General features: G+C 41.5%; 2 protein-coding genes across 6 annotated transcripts in view; both read right to left on the reverse strand.

The window, feature by feature from the left end:
- Positions 1–213: 213 nt before the first annotated feature.
- LOC106585360 (Krueppel-like factor 9) lies at positions 214–9,052 on the reverse strand. 2 transcript variants are annotated; one of them, XM_014171470.3, is made up of 3 exons: positions 8,609–9,052; positions 5,278–5,453; positions 214–1,382 (listed from the first exon to the last, which is right to left on the reverse strand). In XM_014171470.3, exons 1-3 carry the CDS (start codon positions 8,617–8,619, stop codon positions 1,105–1,107), a joined length of 465 nt encoding a protein of 154 aa, XP_014026945.1. In that variant the 5' UTR covers positions 8,620–9,052; the 3' UTR covers positions 214–1,104. The 2 variants fall into 2 exon arrangements, with proteins under 2 accessions (XP_014026945.1, XP_014026944.1); XM_014171469.3 differs by lacking the exon at positions 8,609–9,052 and having other exon boundaries at positions 5,278–7,147.
- Positions 9,053–14,668: 5,616 nt separating this feature from the next.
- The window catches only part of LOC106585358 (transient receptor potential cation channel subfamily M member 3), a 168,627-nt gene continuing 162,153 nt past the window's right edge, over positions 14,669–21,142 (reverse strand). For all 4 annotated transcript variants that reach the window (XM_014171467.2, XM_045706852.1, XM_014171466.2 and 1 more), the window contains one exon: positions 14,669–21,124. In XM_014171467.2, coding sequence (XP_014026942.1) covers positions 19,573–21,124 — 1,552 coding nt within the window. In that variant the 3' untranslated portion in view covers positions 14,669–19,572. The remainder of the gene's footprint in view (positions 21,125–21,142) is intronic.

The raw sequence follows: 21,142 nt of genomic DNA on the forward strand, positions 1-21,142 counted from the left end.
TTTCTAAATGCATTTCTCTCTCGCAGGGTGAAGGCAGGTACTACGTTCATTAGCAATCTAACAATGAACATGTAATGGAATACATTGTTGAAATAAGTAAGCTACATAAAAAAAATCCATATGGGGAAAAAAGAATGGATGATATTTGGCCTACAAAATGGGTGACACCATCTTGGCTCCCTATAAAATGATGCAACCTCACATAGATCATACTGATGTACAAAGAATTGTTTTAATGTTAAAAATATCTGACATAATTAACTACACAGGTATTTACAGTGAGCAATACTATTATAAATTAGTTATCCACAGGTTGACAGATGGAGCTTCAGACTTTCAGAAAATTAGAACAACTTCAAAACGTCCAAGAATGCTGAGCATGAATTCAATCTGAAAGGCACAAAGTATTACACAATCCCCTATACAAATACAAAAATAATGTACAAAGTTCAAAAAATGTTGCAATACTGCAAATGTTGTAATAGTAATCTAAGCTGCAACACACAACTTTACATTCTATTTGGATAGTTTCAGTTGGCAATTTGACACCTATCTCAGTTGTACAAGTAACCCGTCACTGCACTGCTTTGTGTTATAACATAACCATAATTTAGGCAATTCAATATCAACTACTAGCACACACACACAACTACCAAGGTGATTTATACTATTACATTATGGAGCACTTTAATACATAAGGCCTCTCATTGTCTGGTAGTGTAAAAACAAAATATATGTCCAAAGAATTGTTTTGGACATACTTCACATATATTATTACACTGCTACTTGATGTACTTAATGTACAGCATTCCTTGTAGAAAGAGGAAATGAAATATTATGCGAAGAAAGTGAATGGCTCGACGATTTATACCGCTTTTGTCATTCCAGTGATAATATTGCTCATACCACTAGGGGTCACTAGAGGCCAGTTATTACCAAACAGAAAACAAACAGGGTCATGTTCAATCGGGCACTGGGCCCACAGTAGATAAAACATTTTCATAACATTTTGCTAAAAAATGTATTTGTGTTTGTTATTGGGTATATAAAGTAACTAGCCTACTTCCACCTCCCTGTAGTGTATTTTGGTTGTGCCTGTGTGTCTCACACCTCAGTAGGGCTCTGGTCTCCAGAGTCGCAGGAGGAGAAGGAGGTGGAGGAGCGGCTTCTTCTGACTGTGGGGCCCTGAAGCATGCTGGGGTGAAAGCCTGCGTGGCGGCGGGCGTGTTTGGTCAGATGATCACTCCTCATGAAACACTTGTCACATAGTGGGCAGGTGAAGCGCTTCTCCCCCGTATGTGTTCGGTAGTGGCGTGTCAACTCGTCTGAACGAGAAAACCTCTTAGTGCAGTCTGGCCAGGTACACTGGAATGGCCTCTCACCTGAAGAATCATAGCCACCAAGAGGACAAAGAGAAGGAAGAGGGAATAAGTGGAGTCATTCTGAGGAGTTCTCAATGACAGAATGAAGGTCAACATTTTTCATAATAAATCAAATTGGCTAACATTCTATTCTACAGGTGTGCAATTGAGTGAAAATTCCGGTTTTGAAACGTCACTTACCATTAAGCACTTAAGAGCTGTTGTAATATTGAATTCTTATAACAAGGCTATATAACAATAATATGTTCTCTATGTATCAACATTTATATGAAATGATAGATATGTCAGGAACATTGTAAGATTTGTATAAAATGATCTTAAGGGGATTCTACATGCTCATTATTATACCGACTGATCAATAGCAGTTGTACTACAAATAGGCCTAATTCATTCAAGTGTTGAATTCCTTCATGACCAGGTATCCTGTCTAGAAACAAAAATATGAGTGTAGTGAAATATGTGATGTAAGAGGAAGGGGTGTTGCATGGTTACCAAGGACAATAAGTGGGCTTGAGTGGGTTTATTACAATAATATATCCAGGCTACACATTAAACATAGGTAACAGGTCCTTAACACTTGGATGAAATGGTGGGCTATAGACAGGTTGGTTGATTAGCAACTAAACTGACGTGTGCGCAACTATGGGGCAAAACAGACAGGGTTTACTTAGACCGTTGACAACATGTAAACTATATTTCTTCTCCAAATGTTTATTGAAAACATAAATACATTTGAACAATGAGTACCTGTTGCCTCTAATACATTGTTACAGTTGTTGGTATTATCTATGTATAGTCACCTACCTAACGTTACATGTACATATTACCGCAATTACCTCGACTAAACTGTACCTCTGCACATTGACTCGGTACTGGTACCCCTTGTATATATCCTCGTTATTGTGTTACTATTTTTCCTTTAGTTAATTTAGCACATTTTTCTTACTTACTTTTTAAAAACTCTGCAAGTAAGCATTTCAAGGTAAGGTTGTTGTATTCGGCGCATGTGACAAATACAATTTATATTAACCTGTCTGGGCTAGGGGGCGGATAAAAAATGTACCAAATTTAAACAGGTTACTACTCTGGCCCAGAAACTAGAATATGCATATTATTAGTAGATTTGGATAGAAAACATTCTGAAGTTTCTAAAACTGTTTGAATGGTGTCTGTGAGTATAACAGAACTCATATGGCAGGCAAAAACCTGAGAAAAATCCAACCAGGAAGTGGAAAGTCTGAGAATTGTAGTTCTTTTGATTCTCTATCGAAACTACAGTTTCTGTGGGGTCACGTTGCACTTCCTAAGGCTTCCATTGGCTGTCAACAGCCTTCAGAAAGTTATTTCAGCATTCTCCTGTCGCTGGGCAGATAATAGGAGATCAGTCACTAAGTGGACTGCCTGTGAACAAAGGGATTGGATATGCTCGGTCCCGCGAGCGCGCCGTTCCTTCTTTTTCTTCTTGAATGAATATGCTATTGTCCGGTTGGAATATTATCGCAATTTTACGTAAAAAATACCATAAAGATTGATTTTAAACAGCGTTTGACATGCTTCTAAGTACGGTAATGGAACATTTTGACTTTTTGTCTCTCGTTCCGCGCTCGCGCGTTTTGCCTTTGGATAAGTGATCTGTACGCACGAACAAAGGTATTTGGACATAAATATGGATTATTAAGAACAAAAACAACATTTCTTGTGGAAGTAGCAGTCCTAGGAGTGCATTCTGACAAAGATCAGCAAAGGTAATACAATATTTCTAATACTAATTCTGAGTTTAGGTTGCCCCGAATTTGGCGGGTGTCTGAATAGCTCACCGTGATGGCTGAGCTATGTACTCAGAATATTGAAAAATGTGCTTTCTCCGTAAAGCTATTTTAAAATCTGACACAGCGGTTGCATAAAGGAGTAGTCTATCTATAATTCTTAAAATAATTGTTATATATTTTGTCAACATTTATGATGAGTATTTTTTGTAAATTGATGTGCACATTCACCAGCGTTTTGGTGGGAATACATTTTCTGAATATCACGCGCCAATGTAAAATGCTGTTTTTGGATATAAATATGAACTTTATCGAACAAAACATACATGTATTGTGTAACATAATGTCCTAGAAGTGTCATCTGATAAAGATTGTCAAAGGTTAGTGCTTCATTTCGCTGTGTTTTGGGTTTTATTGACACATGTCCTTGCTTGGAAAATGGCTGTGTGATTATTTTTGTCTATGTACTCTCCTAACATAATCTAATGTTTTGCTTTTGCTGTAAAGCCTTTTTGAAATCGGACAATGTGGTTAGATTAACGAGAAGTGTATCTTTAAAATGGTGTAAAATAGTCGTATGTTTGAGAAAGTTGAATTATGACATTTTGTTGTTTTTGAATTTTCCGCCCTGATATTTCACTGGCTGTGTCCCGCAGGTGGGACGCTAGCCCATAGAATTGAATATGAAAATAAATCAAATGTACAAATGAAATGCTAGCTAGCGAATTGAGCCACATTGGCATCAACATTAAAACAGTCAAAACACCTCAAAACAAGGCATGGTATCAATAACAAGATACAAAGAGCTGAAACGAGCCACCTACGATTCCGCACGACAGCGTCTTGTCATTGTTGCTAGCTATCGGACCATTCAGAATCATAACAACGCACTCCTTCTGGACACATCTATGAGCGCGCATCATTTTTGTGACATTGTCGACCAACCCGTCTATAATGACAGGTTCACAATCTAGTCGGGACTATGAAATTTCCGACTTGTAACTGGTTGAATGCGGCACGTGTAGAACTACAACCAATTAGCAAGTCGGAAATCTTTGAGTTTCCTAATTCTGACTAGCACGTGAGCAAGACCTATGTAGCCTAGTAGAAGTTTGAATAGAGTACCACAGTATGAGTCATAATACCCATAAAACCTAGCAGTCAAACATAGAAATGGTTCCAATCGTTTTTCCACCATTCATCTTTCTCATAGGGGATTTTAGAAACACTTAAAATAGGGTCTGTGTTTCATGTTGGCTTACCCTGGCGTTACATTTTGATAACCGTGTAAATCTCTCTAGGACAAGGTGACTTTAATCAATATATTCAGCTCTATTTACTGTCATATTCAAAAATGCTAATTAGCGTCAAAGTAGACATGCAAGACTACAAGTCCCTAAACCACTAGGTTTTATGGGTATTATAACACCTCCACTCTATGTGCCGTATCTACATGTCTAGGAAGTCAGTTTCTGTACTACTATGCACACTGTTCTCATTTCTTGCTCAACAATTTGTGTCAACCATAATGAGAGATTGAGGACTCATCTTTGTATCTGTGCCATTATAGCACCTGTGACAACATGCACAGCTCCATTGAGGCAATCTCCATTTTGAAGTAGTACATTTTGTTCTTCATGATTGGCTGATCACTCCTGATGTCCTGGTTGGGCATGACTCCAACAGGGTCATCTGGATGGATCAGCCAATGAAGTCGGAAATCCCATCCAGTTAGTTAAAGTGGTGAAAGCCCTCAATGGCGCTGCCAATGCTAATACTGCCTTTTGGTCACTAGAGGCCTCTATGGTGTCAACAAGAATCACGTCCCACTTTGTGCACACACCTCTCTGCCCATGGATACACCTCCGCAATCAAAACACACAGGAAGACAGTTCATGTGTAATTTGAGTTATGTACAACACGCACACATACTACAGAGCGTAGGCACGATGGTTATCTAGATTCTAGAATACCCCAAATCGAATTGTCTTTAGTACAAACTATGAGAGCCATAGTAGACTGGTCAAAGTTATGTTCTCAATAATCTCTGCGCCAGTGTGGGCATACAGAGCTAGGCTATATACCAGTATAGACTATCTAGTTTACTTCTTAACCTTTACAACACTTACCAGTGTGCACTCTAAGGTGGGCTTTAAGGTGGGAAGACTTGCCATACATCTTCCCACAGCCGCTGAACGGGCAACAATGTCTCTTCTCTGAGGACACATGCACAATCACAGCCTTCTTGTTCCGTGACTGCTTTTCTGTCGAGGAATGTGGCGCCCTTGCAGTGTCCCCGCTCACCCTGTGACCACACAGGGATTCGTTAACCATGCTGTTGGCATCACTTTGGCCCAGACATCTACTACCCCCACCACATGTCTCACTGCGTGTTATCTGGTTACATTTGTTCAGGTCGAGCAAAATCATCGCCACCATTAACAAAGTCCTATTTTCTTGGTTCTCTTTCGACATGTCTTCTTTCGGTTTGGCATCGGGACAGCGGTCCTCCGGTGGGCGGCGGTTTGCGATGGAGACTAAACACTCGGCAGCGAGATCAACCTCCGACATTGCCGAAGCCTTTATTTATTTAACCGGTAACAAAAATATGTTCCCTAAACGGATGCTGATATTTTCGCCTTTGATAAATTGACGCTCCTTGTAATTTATCAAGTGGGTTATCTTCACATCACAGAGATTTCAGGAAACATGTGGTTTTCAGTTCCACATGCGTCTTCTTTGTGTCTCAAAATAATACTATTTTACAGAAACTGATCAAATAAACGCTCTTTGGTAACTAGGCTACTGACTAGATAATTATCTTTATGTTTGATTTACTTCTCTGTAGCCTGTAAATAATAAATACGGTCCTGGAATAGTGTTGTAGGTTCTGCTGTCTTCTTTCTCTCCTCGCAAATGCGTCAACTTGTCCTACTTTACAGCATGAAGCTGTTCCCAACTCCAAGAAACAAATTCGCGGAATCCCAGGGTGTCATAATAAAACAGGGCTGCAATTGGCTACGAGTAGAAGTGACGTATTTTTTGTATACACTACTTGGAATAGCTCGTTCATATTCATTGATGGAAGGGATGGTGGGCCAATCACTGGATGAACAATATGAAAAGGGGGACTGTTTCTGTCATGCCACACATCATTGTTGACCAGACTGCGCGAGTGTTCTTTTTCAAGGGTTAAGGCAAGGCGCATTGCAACACAATTCCTCTAGCTCATTTCCGTAACACATTTCTTCAGCACCGAACACGTCTCTTTGACAAAAACGAATATTTTTTCCCTTACATTTTTTCCAGCGTAGCCTATAGCCTCACATGACAATTAAAAAGTGACATTTATTTGGGAATATCCAGCGCTCAAGATGCAAGGACTGACTAGATCCATGACGTCGACATAGTTCTGACCCTGTTTTGTGCTAAACTCGTGAGGCATTTATGGATTATATTCTTCAAGAATCAATGGGAAAATATCAAGAATTATAAATACTGTAGCGAATTCGAGGCCGAACCTCTTGACGAGGTCACTAGGTGTTGTGTTAAGGTCACTACAATACTATTGAACAGCTTCCCAAATCCCGAACTGTAGCCTACTTTGAACTTTTGGGGTTATTTTCTTAGCTCAGGGTTATACACTGAGTGTACAAAACATTAGGAACACCTTCCCTTTCCATGAGAGACTGACCAGTTGAAAGCTATGGTCCCTTATAGCAAAAGGAGGTGCAATTCAATATTAGGAAGATGTACCGAAATGTTTTGTTCACTCAGTGAATAGCCTAATAATCGTTCTATTTTAATTTACTAACACAAGCTATAGGCTACATTTGAATTAACTGACCTTACATAGCCTATTATAACCACAGCGTGTCTTCATTATGTTTCAGTGGTTTGTCATTTTACTCTCAAGGGAACTTACTAATTTAAAACAATGTTGCTCTACTTGAGTTTCTGATAATTCATTTCTCTGTTACAATTATGGCATACTCATCTGCAAATGCATACATAGAATGAAGTCCAGGTCCTGAGAGGTAGGAGAAATCAGCCAATGAGGCTGCTTGTAACAAGAGCCCCTCCAAATGTAAACCCCTTTCTCCGAGCTCACCAGGACACAGTTCGAAGAAAAAATAAACCGTGTTGCCACTTGTCAGGAGAAAATATGTTGCTACAGTCCCCACCGTGATATCCACGTGCCTGGTTTAATTAGGCTTGTGGTTTATTCCATTCTACCCCAACCCGGTTAGACTTCGGTAAGACTATGCCTAGGACCTAGCCTAATATCAGAATGAAATTATTCTATAGCCCCCCCCCCCCCCCCCCCCCCAATACACCCATGTCTGGTGGCCTTACTAGGCTAACAGGATATAGGCTATACGAGTGTAGGAAGACGTCGTGACCATAGGCTATTGCCTGAATCTACAGTCTGCACTGGAATTCTCCACTGTCCATAAACACGTCATTGGATGTCTGTTATTGCCGCTACACCCCTTACCGACAGTATATCACGTTGGTACGCTCTAACATGTTATTCTAACCAACACCACCTCCCTGTGTGTCCACGTGCGACTGTAGAACAGAATGTTCTCTTCCGTGAACTGAGTATGAACTCGTGCGCCATAGCAGTTAAGAGGGCCAAGTTCCTCGAAGATTAGGCTACAGCTACAGAGCTCCCCAGTTTGTAGTCCCAATACCCAGAAAAAAAACGTTTCTGGTTCGTTCAGTCATCCTTACAGGAAAATGAATAGGGTTTTGGAATAGGCTAAACACCGAAAATACGATCTCAGGCTTAGGAGATCTTATACGTTTTTGTTGTACGATATAATAGCAGTCAGTTAACATGACCTTTATGAATTATGAAGCCTTTGTGTTTTTTTTAAATCATTACATAAATTATTCAAAATTCACAAAAAGTGACGTTAGTTGATGAATATTGTCTCATTTAACAAAACGTATAAGATCTCATAAGTTTCCTGTGTTTACCACATACCTTATTTTCGAAGATTATCAAAACCCCCTACAAAAACGTCATTGATTTTCCTCATAGGCTTTGTTCAACGAACCATGGCAGAGTTAGTGCCTACAAAAAGACGCCATTACTATTTCTCTCTATTGGCATGCGTCTCTGTTTTCATATAGGCCTATCTGTAATCTATAGTAGTTGTCCCAGATAGCCTACGTTCCAAACAAACATATAGCAACGCGTTTTCACACAATTCTTACATTTGAGTAATTTAGCAGACGCTCTTATCTAGAGCGATTTAAAGTAGTGAGTGCATACATTTTCATACTGTTTTGAGCTATCGTTTGTATCAGAGTTAGGCAATTTGTTACATTGTATTTTTTAAATTTGGTTTTTGAATAGGTTTCACGTTGCCAAATGTCAAACGAACTAAAATGCCCAAACAAAAACATGTGTCCATGCAAGTCATTTGTTTATTGGACAAAAATACTTACCTTAAATCCATTTTTGATTATCATAAAGCATCACTTGTGTCTCCCAATCTTCATATTGCTTTCGCTTTGGTCTTCCAACAGCATGCGCCAGGAAAGAGCGCAATAACCGCTCTAACTGCGACATTAATAAGCTATATTCAGTATCCTATATCCCTTGTATAGCCCCCTTTTCCCCTAATCTGCATAACATGCGCTCAAAAATGCCCTGCTACTCACAAAATGTTTCAGAGATTTCAAGTTATGATGCTGCATGGATTTCATCAAATGCTCGCAGTCAAACAACCAATAATAATGCGCGACTAGCGTTCTTTTTCTGTGTTTGGTCCAGACTGCGTTCTCAACTACAGCTGTTGTTCGAATTGAATTGGACCGAGATCACACTTTTTGAGCGAACCATGGTGCGTTGTTTAGTGCGCTCCAAGTGTGGATAGAGTATTCACACCAGTTCAAAGGGGGTAAACTCACCAGAGTTCGGAAAAACCTTTCGGAAAAACTGCACCAAAACAATTTGGTGTGAAAGTCCCCTTTACTTTGAGATCTCGTTGAATGATCGATGTGTGTGGATGTGGTCCGTTCATTGAACCCGTAGTCAGCATCTGCTTGGATTGGTATGAACACTATATGCACTAGGAGCGCACTAAACAATGCCTCACGGTTTAGGGTGATCTTGGTCCGAATCCATTCGTAGGCAATCATGATGCGGTTTGCGGCAGGTGAGAACCCAGTCCAGACCAAACACAGGAAAAGAATCAGAGGCTCTCAGTATTGTTGCTTGGTTGGTTGACTGCGCAGTACCATATTTTTCCAGGCTGTAACTTGATATCTCTGAAACATTCTGTGATAAGCAGTTCATGTACAGTAAGAGCTCATTATCTGATGCAGATTAGGGGAGACGGGGGCTACACCGGAGATATAGGCTCAGTGGCGACCTGTCATTCAGTATTTTAAGCCCCACATATTTATCTATGTACAGTGCATTCGGAAAGTATTCAGACTCCTTGACTTTTTCCAAATTTTGTTACATTACAGCCTTATTGTAAAATGTATTACTTAAAAACAAATCCTCAGCAATCTACACACAATACCCCATAATGACAAAGCGAAAACAGGTTTTTAGAAATGTTTGCAAATTTATAACAAATAAAAAAACAGAATTACCTTATTTACATACGTTTTCAGACCCTTTGCTATGAGACTCAAAATTGAGCTCAGGTACATCCTGTTTCCATCGATCATCCTTGTTTCTACAACTTGATTGGAGTCCACCTGTGGCTGTGGTAAATTCAATTGATTGGACATGATTTGGAAAGGCACACGCCTGTCTATACTAGGTCCCAGAGTTGACAGTGCATGTCAGAGCAAAAACCAAGCCATGAGGTCAAAGGAATTGTCCGCATAGCTTAGAGACAGGATTGTGTCGAGGCACAGATCTGGGAAAGGGTACCAAAAAATGTCTGCATAATTGAAGGTCCCCAAGAACACTTAAATGGAAGTAGTTTGGAACCACATAGATTCTTCCGAGAGCTGGCCGCCCAGCCAAACTGAGCAATCGGGCGAGAAGGGCCTTGGTCTGGGAGGTGACCACGAACCCGATGGTCACTTTGACAGAGCTCCAGAATTTCTCTGTGGAGATGGGAGCACATTCCAGAAGGACAACCATCTCTGCAGCACTCCACTTGGAGTTTGCCAAAAGGCACCTAAAGATTCTCAAACCATGAGAAACAAGATTCTCTGGTCTGATGAAATCAAAATGTAACTCTTTGGCCTGAATGCCAAGCTTCACATCTGGAGGAAACATGGCACCATCCCTACAGTGAAGCATGGGGGTGGCAGCATCATGCGTGGGGATGTTTTCAGTGGCAGGGACTGGGAGACTAGTCAGGATCGAGGGAAAGATGAACAGAGCAAAGTACAGAGATATCCTTGAAGAAAACCAGCTCCAGAGCGCTCAGGACCTCAGACTGGGGTGAAGATTCACCTTCCAACAGGACAACGACCCTACACACACAGCCAAGACAACACAGGAGTGGCTTCGGGCCAAGTCTCTGAATGTCCTTGAGTGACCCAGCCAGAGCCTGGACTTGAACCGGATCGAACATCTCTGGAGAGACCTGAAAATAGCTGTGAAGTGACGCTCCCCATGCAGAGCTTGAGAGGATCTGCAGAGAAGAATAGGAGAAACTATGTGCCAAGCTTGTAGCGTCATATCCAAGAAGACTCGAGGCTGTAATCACTGCCAAAGGTGCTTCAACAAAGTACTGAGTGAAGGGTCTGAATACTTAAGTAAATGTGATATTTCAATTTTAAAAAATAAATAAATTTACAACAATGAAAAAAAAAACAGTTTTGGCTTTGTCATTATGGGGTACTTATTGTGTGTAGACTGATGAGGGAAAAAACAACAATTTAATCAATTTTAGAATAAGGCTGTAACGTAACAAAATGTTGAAAAAGTTACGGGGTCTGAATACTTTCCGAATGCACTGTATATATTTTATTTTATGTTTGTTGCTTGTTTTGCATGTTATTTTGGCATTAATACGTGTCACATATCAGTTTGCAAACAATATAAAAAAAAAATATATATATATTGAGTTAATAAAGCCACATACAAACAGTCTCTTTTTTTGCTTTCTTGAGTAAGGCAGCTCCAAAATGCAGCTGTTTTAGCCTAGCTCAGTGCTTTCTGTGGTGGTGCGGCAGCCATCAGAAAATACAGACCATAAGGGTTGGTAGTCTTCTCTAGTTGCGCCATGATTGGCTCAGTGTTCTGTCACTCATGGGGACACTACATCACCGCATAATCTACAGGGAGAGCTAGAAAGTTCAAGCCCCCTTGGGTGCTACCATAGATTTACATTAGAAGTGCCCATCCAAGAAGGCTCAATGTCATTGGCCATAGATAAAATGATGTCAAATCAAGTCTACTGTAGCTTTGATTGGACTGATCATGTCAACAACATACTTTCAAAATCTTAGCTAGCAACCTAGACAAGGAGTCGTCCTTATGAATCACGTCGCCATCTACTGGCAAATCCTTTTTAATCCTTGTCAAATGAAGATAAATAATGAAGAGAAATTATAGATAAAACGTGTCGGTGCTCATCGGGCATTGGACATAAACATTACACAAGTTGGAAATCGCAAATTCAACAATGAGTGGTTTGGAAGGAATCAGTGGCTAACTGCAAGCGTTGCAAAGCAATCACTATTTTGCTATTTTGCTTCCCCTGCTATTTGGTGGAGAGGGTGTGTGGTCCAAGTCTGGTTTTAAGGGTCTCTTTTCCAAGCTTAAAAGGAAAAACATTCATATGCAACACCATGGGCCAGAAAGGTTGAATACATTGGCCATGCTGTCAATCCACCATGACTTCTGCCGCGTTCAAAACTACTGGAAACTCTGAACTGAGAAATCTCAGACTCCAGTAAGTTTAAGACAACTGGGAACTCGGATAGAAACAAGCTCAGACTGGGAAAATACATATTGAATGGTCATCCAACTCGGAATTCCAAGTCGGGAACTCTGGCCTCTTTCTAGAGCTCCGACCTGAAGATCACTGACTTCATAATTCAACCTTGCTTTTTCAGAGTTCCCAGATGTCTTGAAATCACCATACATACAGAGAATGCAAGACTTTGTTGACAAAGTTTTATGAAATTTTTTTTCACAAGGACCGCTTCGTCACCTTCCTGTTCAAGTGAGCACAGCACAACAAGGTGAGTCCAAAAATGTCTTGTATGCCGCTGCATAATTTGCGTAATTTTTAAAAATATTGTTTTATTTAACTAGGCAAGTGAGTTAAGAACAAATTATTTACAATGACTACCTACCCCAGCCAAACCAATTGCCTTAGAGCACTACGCCACTCGGGACGTAATAAATTACGTAATTTGCCAGGGAGATACAATGCATTCGGAAAGTATTCAGACCCCTTGACTTCTTCCACATTTTGTTACGTTACAGCCTTATTCTAAATTGACAAAGCGAAAACAGGTCTTTAGAAATTTTTGCATATGTAGCTCAGTAGGTAGAGCATGGTGTTTGCAACGCCAGGGTTGTGGGTTCGATTCCCACGGGGGGCCAGCACAGAAAAACAAAAATGTATGAAATGTATGCATTCACTACTGTAAGTCGCTCTGGATAAGAGCGTCTGCTAAATGTAATGTAAATGTAAATGTAAAAAATAAAAAACAAAAATACATTATTTACATAAGTATTCAGACCCTTTGCTTTGAGACTAGATATTGAGCTCAGGTGCATCCTGTCTCCATTGATCATCCTTGAGATGTTTCTACAACTTGATTGGAGTCTACCTGTGGTAAATTCAATCGATTGGAAATGATTTGGAAAGGCACACACCTGTCTATATAAGGTCCCACAGTTGACAGTGCATCTCAGAGCAAAAACCAAGCCATGAGGTCGAAGGAATTGTCTGTAGAGCTCAGAGACAGGATTTTGTTGAGGCACAGTTCTGGTGATGGGTAGTTAAACATTTCTGCAGCATTGAAGGTCCCCAAGAACACAGTGGCCTCCATCATTCTTAAATGGAAGAAGTTTGGAACCATCAAGACTCTTCCTAGAGCTGGTCACCCGTCAAAACTGAGCAATTGGGGGATAAGGGACTTGGTCAGAGAGGTGACCAAGAACCCAATGGTCTCTCTGACAGAGCTCCAGAGTTCCTCTGTGGAGCTGGGAGAACCTTCCAGAAGGACAACCATCTCGGCAGCACTCCACCAATCAGGCTTTTATGGTAGACTGGCCAGATGGAAGCCTCTCCTCAGTAAAAGGCACATGACAGCCTGCTTGGAGTTTGCCAAAAGGCACCTAAAGGACTCTCAGACCATGAGAAACAAGATTCTCTGGTTTGATGAAACCAAGATTGAACTCTTTTGCCTGAATGCCAAGCGTCACGTCTGGAGGAAACCTGGCACCATCCCAACGGTGAAGCATGGTGGTGGCAGCATCATGCTGTGGGGATGTTTTTCAGTGGCAGGGACTGGGAGACTAGTCAGGATCGAGGGAAAGAGCAACGGAGCAAAGTACAGAGAGATCATTGATGAAAACCTGCTCTAAATACTTTCCTAACGCACTGTATGTATACTGTAGCTACGAAAGTAATACTAAGTATATGTTGTGTAGTAAGCTGTTGGGTCAGGTGCTGAACAAAAAGTTATATTGACTACATCTGTCTTAACTCGCTCATTAATGTCTTAATTGAAATTACGGATTGCATCTTATCCACTCATCGTTCCTTTATGACATAGTTTGTACATCTCAACTGTCTGTAGAAGCCACATTTGTTTAAACAAGTCAGCCATCAGCTATATATTTTTTTAAAGGCAGTAAATAAGGCTGAATTAACTGTTTCGCTGCCAGATAAGGCTCCATGGTGCTGAAAAGAAAGCTCTGTTGTTGGGATAGCTTTATGTAGGACCTAACAGTTTGTGGGCACATTTTGTCACCATTATAGTGCAATGAATGTATTGTTTGGTATTGTGTTGTGTAGTGGCTTTGCTGGCATGCATAAATAAATGAGTTTGTCCCACCAAGATTTACATGCTAAAATCGCCACTGTATAGGCTACTGAATATAGACTGTTCACATTGCACTTAAAGCTGCTATTGTTTCCTCCCACATGTTGTTGAAAGACCAAAGCAAAAGTAGCCTAATATGAAGTTTGGGACACAAGTTATGCTCCTTGATAATCATAGATGGATTTAACGTGAGCATTTTTCTCCAATAAACATATTACCTGCATGAACATGTGGTTTTGTCATTTTAGTTCGTTTGACTTTTGGCATTGTGAAACCAACCAGACCCCCAAAAAATGTAAATACAATGTAACAAATAATCTAATTCTAATTCAAACTATAGCTCAGAACTATGTGTGAAAATGCCCTAAGACTGCAGAGAATTTTCCTCCATTGACTGAGCATTATTTCTCTTGGATGTTAACGAAAAAGTTTGTTAGAACATTATTTATTCCCTGTGTCCCTGGTAAACATGATGCATCCCTTTCATAACACATTGAAAAATAGCCTACAACGGGGACACCATGGTTATGCATTCATGTGTTTATTTAATAATGCATGCCAGACATGATCCTATTCATACTGAAGAATACAGATTTGCATTTGCATCCAAATACTCACCACTGTGACACAATTTATAATCTCTCTCTCTCTCTTACTCTCTCTCTTTCATCAATTTCACAGAATGTATTTTGGTACATCATCAGTGGAAGAACTGCATGCATTAAAGGACACTAAATGAAGTGAGACTGCTGGAAGATAAGTCCCCTCAAGTAAAACTACAATATCAGCATTATTGCAGAAAACATGTGCTTGGACTCCTCTTTAGCATACGAGTAGCCTACTCACCAACAGATTGAGGGGAAATAAAAACCTATTTGAATTATAACCATAGTCTATGATTCACAAAGCTGTATGCTACAGTATAGGAAAATATTTAAAAAATACTGTACATTAGGTTTTGTTGGATCACATTGGCACAATTCTCAGTATTAGGCTACTGTAATTTCTGTGTCAGAGTCCTCAGACATACATAGACCTCCCTTTTATTTTATATATTGATATATTGTACAACAGCCACAGCAACATATACAAAACATTTACAGAGCATTTACACATGAGTTAGAAGTGCTATGGACATGTTTGTCCTTGCATGTCCCTCTCCATAACGAAAATAAAAATATCTCTTATGTCCCCTGGAGGGCTGACAGCCTATTCACTGAGGTTAGTTAAAGGACCCAGGACCCAAACCAGTGCCTGGACAAAAAGCCAAAGAGTAACCAAACGATCACCTTATCTCTCCTCTATTCTCACCTAATGTTCCTTCAATGAGCGTGTTCAATGAGATGTTCAGACATCTTTTAAACAGTTTGTTAACTTATTTTAAAGCTTATTTTTCGACTACAAATTTGGAAAAAGTGATCTATCCCATGTTTTGTGAGACAAAACCCCACCAACAACTAACATCCGGAGTGTCCAACATTGTGCGGGTATTTCTTTCTTTTTCAGGACTATACTTTACGCACCCCTGCACCTGAACGTTGGATGTGCTTACACTAGTTTTCAACAAAACTCCAAGCCCAGCAAACTATTCTTCACACTTTGTGATCGTATTAAAGCTCATAGTTGGTTTTAACTTTGACTCCTGTGTCCACAAAATGGATGGGAGGGTTTGGTTTCATGGAACACAACTGATATGGGAGTCCCATGAAAATGTGGGTTGAATGCATAAGCACAGTGATTAGTGGAGGCCTGTCTGCTCAAGAGAGATTGAAATATTCCTTATTTTTTGGTTTTCAGCTCATACAACACATTTCCTTCATTTGCTGAGCGTCACTCGCGAATCTACAACCTTACAAGACAAAGAAGCAGCTTAGGAAATGTGTGAAAACACCCTGCAATGGTATTGGACATTGATAAGGAAAATTAAACATTCAGATCAATAGTGAAGATACACAGAGCGCCGCTAGCCCTCCCCCTCAAAAGGCATCAAGTAGTTATCTCTCCTAGTTCTAGCTCCTAGTTCTAGCTCCTAGTTCTCTCTCCTAGCTCTTACGCATGTTCTTAGCCATGAAATCAATGCCTTTCTCCAGTGTAAGAAAAAATGCTGTAAACACTTCAGAAATGCATTATCCCAATAGTTGCGAAATACAGGAAAAGGATACCATGGGTAAGTAGATTTGTGAGAAGAATTACTAACAAAAGAAATGTGCAGATATATGTAGATGTTTAAGTTACTGTGAATTTCAAATAGTTACTCCAGGCCTGAAAGACACCCTCAGTTTGGTAATGCTTGCAGCGGAGTATTGCATTGAAATATCCAACCTACATTAAAAAATATATATTTGTATTTCTTTTTGACAGCTGCTCATGAACATACAATATAGCAAATTATTAAATACTTTAAATATGATTGTGATGTACAATATAGTAATTTATCACATAATATATTAAGTGAATCATATAATACATACGTTTTTAGTGCTTATAGGTGACACCTTTCATTAATGTTAAAACCTTGTAATAATTCAAAATACTTTAAATTAGACAAAATAGCACTGAAAAGATATAAATAGTCAGTTTGTATTTCAAACAGCCATTCAATTATTCATTGTAAGCAACACAATAGTCAAAAATAATCAATCAAAACAATTGCAGTGCAATTAAATTGAAGTGATTTAATAATGATCAAATATAAAAAATAACTAATTTGAGAACCTGTGATGTAAATGTTACTCATCATGTTCCATTATTACAAACATGTTGTAACAGGTATTCCACTCCTGTCAGATATTTTTAGTTGTAATAAATTAAGAGATGAAAAAAAAATGGTTCTCTGCCATTTACATCAACTTGAAAGGTGCCTCTATGTCTCTTAAAATGCATATGATTCATAGAGCTGACTCTTTTGCAAATGTTTCAAATAACTCCATCTTGTGGAATTCAGTTCTCTAACCATTCTCTTCTAGCCTACACATACAATGTACAGTATTATGTAGTCTTACATGTTGTGCAGACTATTCTCTGCTGTTTTCAGATGACCGTTCTAAACAATTACTCTGGTTAGTCTGGTGCTTCGATTTGAATAGAATAAATCATGAATGAATGTCCAAACAATGTAGGAAGTATGGATCCAATGATTGTAGTTTAGCATGTCTGGCTACCCGAGACTAGCAGGTGTCAGACCCAAGCAGCAAAATGCTGCTGCCAGAGGAATGAAAGGAATGGGCAATGCCATTACCAGACATGCTTGATGTTTTCTTGCTGAAAAGGCTGATCTTGAAGTGTTCTAATTTCAACATTGGTTTACTGCTTGGGATGAAGGACTCCTTAAACTGGGTCACAGCCCCCTCTTGTGCCCAGTTTTGAGTTTTGCACTGAGCAGAGTTAATCCAAGGGAAATAATGATGACGCTGGGCCTATCAAACAATCTGTTACATTAGAGGAATTCTTTTGGCTTTCCTTCAGCCATTCCATACACCTTGCTGGCATTAGAGTGCATGTATGACTATGTGTATGTGTTAACACTTTGTTCATACCTTTACACTGTAGGCCACAATGACACTAAGCCCAGGTGACTGGGGATGGGACAACAAGTAGGCACATGATGAGTCTACAATTAATCAAATTCCCCATCTTCCCTGTTACTCAGGCCCTGTAGGTAATCGATTTTACTGCCCTGATTTTGACCCCTGAAATCTATTGAGTCAATGTTACTTGACTGTCAATGTGCATGGATTTTAAACCAGGGACATGCATTATACATAATAGAGCCCTATTATGTCTAGAAATTCAACCTGTACAATGCTCATTGTCTCTATCCATTGATAAAGTCATCACCAGCTGACTGGTGTCCATGTGTTTTACTATAGTCACTACTGCTGTAAAGTGTTTAGTGGCCCTCCTCTTGACGGTGGAGATAATTTTAGTAATTTTAAAGTTCATTTTCTACAAATTTTGCCATGGGGCGGAGAGAAAATGTAACACATTTATAACACATTTCATGCATTCTACTGATTTTGCCATGGGGCAGCATTAACTTTTTGCAGTTATAAGTATGTTTTCTGCCGTTCTACACATTTTGCCATGGGACGGAGATAAAATGTTGCAATTTTATAACATATTTCATACAATTCTACTCATTTTGCAATGGGGCAGAGAGAAGGTTTTGCAATTTAAAGCTAATTTCCTGCAATTCTACCCATTTTGCCATGATTTATGTAATGTTAATGATATCTGAGTGAGCGTGACTAACAAAATCAATGAGGGCCCTCTGGAGGTCAGGGCCCCTGGGCACGTGCCTGTTTAGATAACTGGCTAGACTAACTTATCAATCTAAAAATTGTTAGCTGACATGGCTAATTGAGCGACTGTCAGTGAATGACAAAACAAGAAAAAAAAACTGCTGATGCACAACCAAATTTCGAACTTGCACCTTGTGTATTCTTCTATTCTATCTCTCAACAGTAAGTTGAGACCCAGACTGAGTTCCCAGACTGAGTTTTGTTGGGTGGTCGGGGGCCCCCGGAAGTGACCGCTTATGTCACTTATGCATGCTTGGACAGTCTGGTGGACCAAAGCTTCAAACGTGGCCTTCATTATCCCAACAGAAAGATCAGGAAAAAGTCCTAATCCATAGCCATTGGCTTTATTTGTAATCAATCACCTCCCTCTGAGCACTTCCCACCTCCGTCTTGCTAGCGTCGCACAAGTTTTTTGATTCGGAGACACAACGCCCAGTCGTGTGATTCGCTAAGATCAAAAATGTTTTTGTAGTTTTAATTTTTTTACTACCACATAGGCCAGATTTGAGTCGGTGGTGTTTCAGACTTATATGCAATATGTACAATTACACTGGGGATAAGGTTACTACTGCTGCTACTGTTGTAGCATGCAGTGCTATGTCTGTGGTGAAAAGACTGAATGCTACTTCAGTGGTGGAAAGACTGCTATTTCAGTGGTGGAAAGACAGAAGTATAGAGTCATATCCATGAGTATGGGCAGTTTAAGGGCAAAGAGGAAACTAGAGAACCTGAGGAAATATGGGTTGAGGTGACAATTCTGACCTCCAGTCTTATATTGTCAGGTGGCCAAGTTTATTATTTTCTAAAGACTGACTAAACTGTCCTATCAGAGATTTCATTTTTATACTTTCTATTTGGGCTACACTAGTGTTCTGTGACGTGATGCATTACAGTAACAATGTGTTGACTTGACTAAAAAGATGGTAGACAGACACAGCACATACCCTCCATCACCAAACATACAACAAGTGTCAGCTTCAAGAGGAGGTAAGAACTACCCTAGCTTCATAGCACTTTGTTTTACACTGGTAGGAGCCCTCCCCATGACCCTTGCCTTTACCCCTGGCTGGCCCTATGGTCCTGTATAACAGAGTGTGCCCTGTCCCTGTTCTGTTTTCTTCATCATTGTCACGTGTAGTTGTGTCTACTGTCGAAGCTGCTGAACGCAGAGGGGGTGGTCAGCTTTCTCATGGAGAGGCTGTCTGTCTTGGTGTCGGGCCGCGCCCCAGACTTGCTCCTCAGAAAGGGGTTCCTGGGTCCCCCCAGAACCCCACGGTCTGCACCCCTCTCCATCCTCTCACTGACCGACAGGCTTTTTCTGTGTGAAGGAGGGGCCAATGATGGGTGGGAGGAGTCGTCTGAGGAGCAGCTGTTGGCTCGTTCCAGCCTGGAGAAGGGCGAGCAGAATGGGGTCCCACTCGCCCCTCTTAAGCCCCTCCCCATGCGATGGGGCTCAGGGGCCGGGGCCAGGTCCTCTGGGTCTTCAGGGTCTGACTCTGTGTGGCTGAGCTCGGCCTCGCGCTCTGGGTGGGAGGAGCCCAAGTCGGGGGGCTTATTGAAGGGGAATGAGGTGGAGCCCCCGGGGGAGTGGGAGCGCTCTGCGGTGGAGTAAGGGGCGGAGACACACCTGGTGTCTATGCAGTCGGTGATGCTGGTGTACTCAGCCGCTTTGACCTGAACCCCTGCCCCTAGGCCTCCGTAGCAGCCTCGCGGTGTAAACATGAGGCTGTGAGATTTGACCAGCTGAGTCTCTTCTAGGTAGCCCCTGCCGCCAGTGGACAGGTAGCGGCTGCTCTTGGAGCGCTCCAATGGTCCCGCTGACGGGGGCGGGGAGGAGTCCAGGTCCCAGGTCGGCATGGTGTTATCTGGGAGAAGGTGGGCGGAGCATAGCGACAGGTCTGCAGCCGCGCTGTCCTCGAACATGGCACCACCCTCCGAGTGTTTGTCACCCAAACCGCTGCCTCCGCTGTAGTCCCTCCCGCTTGACAGCACCGCCTCCATAATCTCAGAGTGGAGCGAAGAGTCGTGCCGGAGGGGAGGGGCCATCCTCAGCGGGTCCGAGAAGACCTCGGCTGGCCCCGCCTCCTCGGATGCCGACACATAGATGTCAATGCAGGAAGAGGGGCGGTGCTGCTGGGAGATGGACAGCGTGGCCAGTGGGAGGGGCTTAGACTCCTTGGGGGCAGTACCCGAGGCCACCGACTGAGAGCTATTGGCTCGGTGCAGGCTGAAGGAGCGCTCCTTGAGGAAACGGTCGGCCCTTTCGGCCCTGTCGGCCCCAGCTCGCTCACGACCTCCGCCCACGTAGAAGGAGTGACTGCGTGTGCGCGTGGCCAGGCCGGTGGGGGAGGGCGGAGACATGGAGCCCTCTGCACCCTCATTGAGCCGGTAGGAGTTTCCCTCTTGGCTGTTGAAGCTGCTCTGGCGCAGGATGTAAGCCGCATCTGGGCACTCACCCTGACGCAGCATGTAGGCCGAGTCTGTGCAGTCCGAGGAGGTTCGTGAGCGGGCCTTGTTGACCTCGCCCCGCTCCACTCCCGTGACTCGCTCAAGAGCCACAGCGATCCGACCAATCAGCTCCTCCATTTGGGCCAGCCGTATGTCCACGGTCTGCAGAGATGACTTCATGAAGTGTTCTCTCTCATTCACCTCCTCCAGGCGCATGGCCATGTTCTCCACTCTGAAACGGACAGAGAAA

This window comes from Salmo salar, chromosome 24 (assembly GCF_965601325.2).
Source record: "Salmo salar chromosome 24, fSalSal1, whole genome shotgun sequence".
NCBI lineage: Eukaryota > Metazoa > Chordata > Actinopteri > Salmoniformes > Salmonidae > Salmo > Salmo salar.

Coding starts and splice junctions, on each gene's coding strand:
- LOC106585360 (XM_014171469.3), bottom strand. CDS start 5,719: ATGTCGGAGGTTGATCTCGCTGCCGAGTGTTTAGTCTCCATCGCAAAC. Junction 1,383..5,277: donor CCACCTTAGAGTGCACACTG/GTAAGTGTTGTA, acceptor ATGATTCTTCAG/GTGAGAGGCCATTCCAGTGT.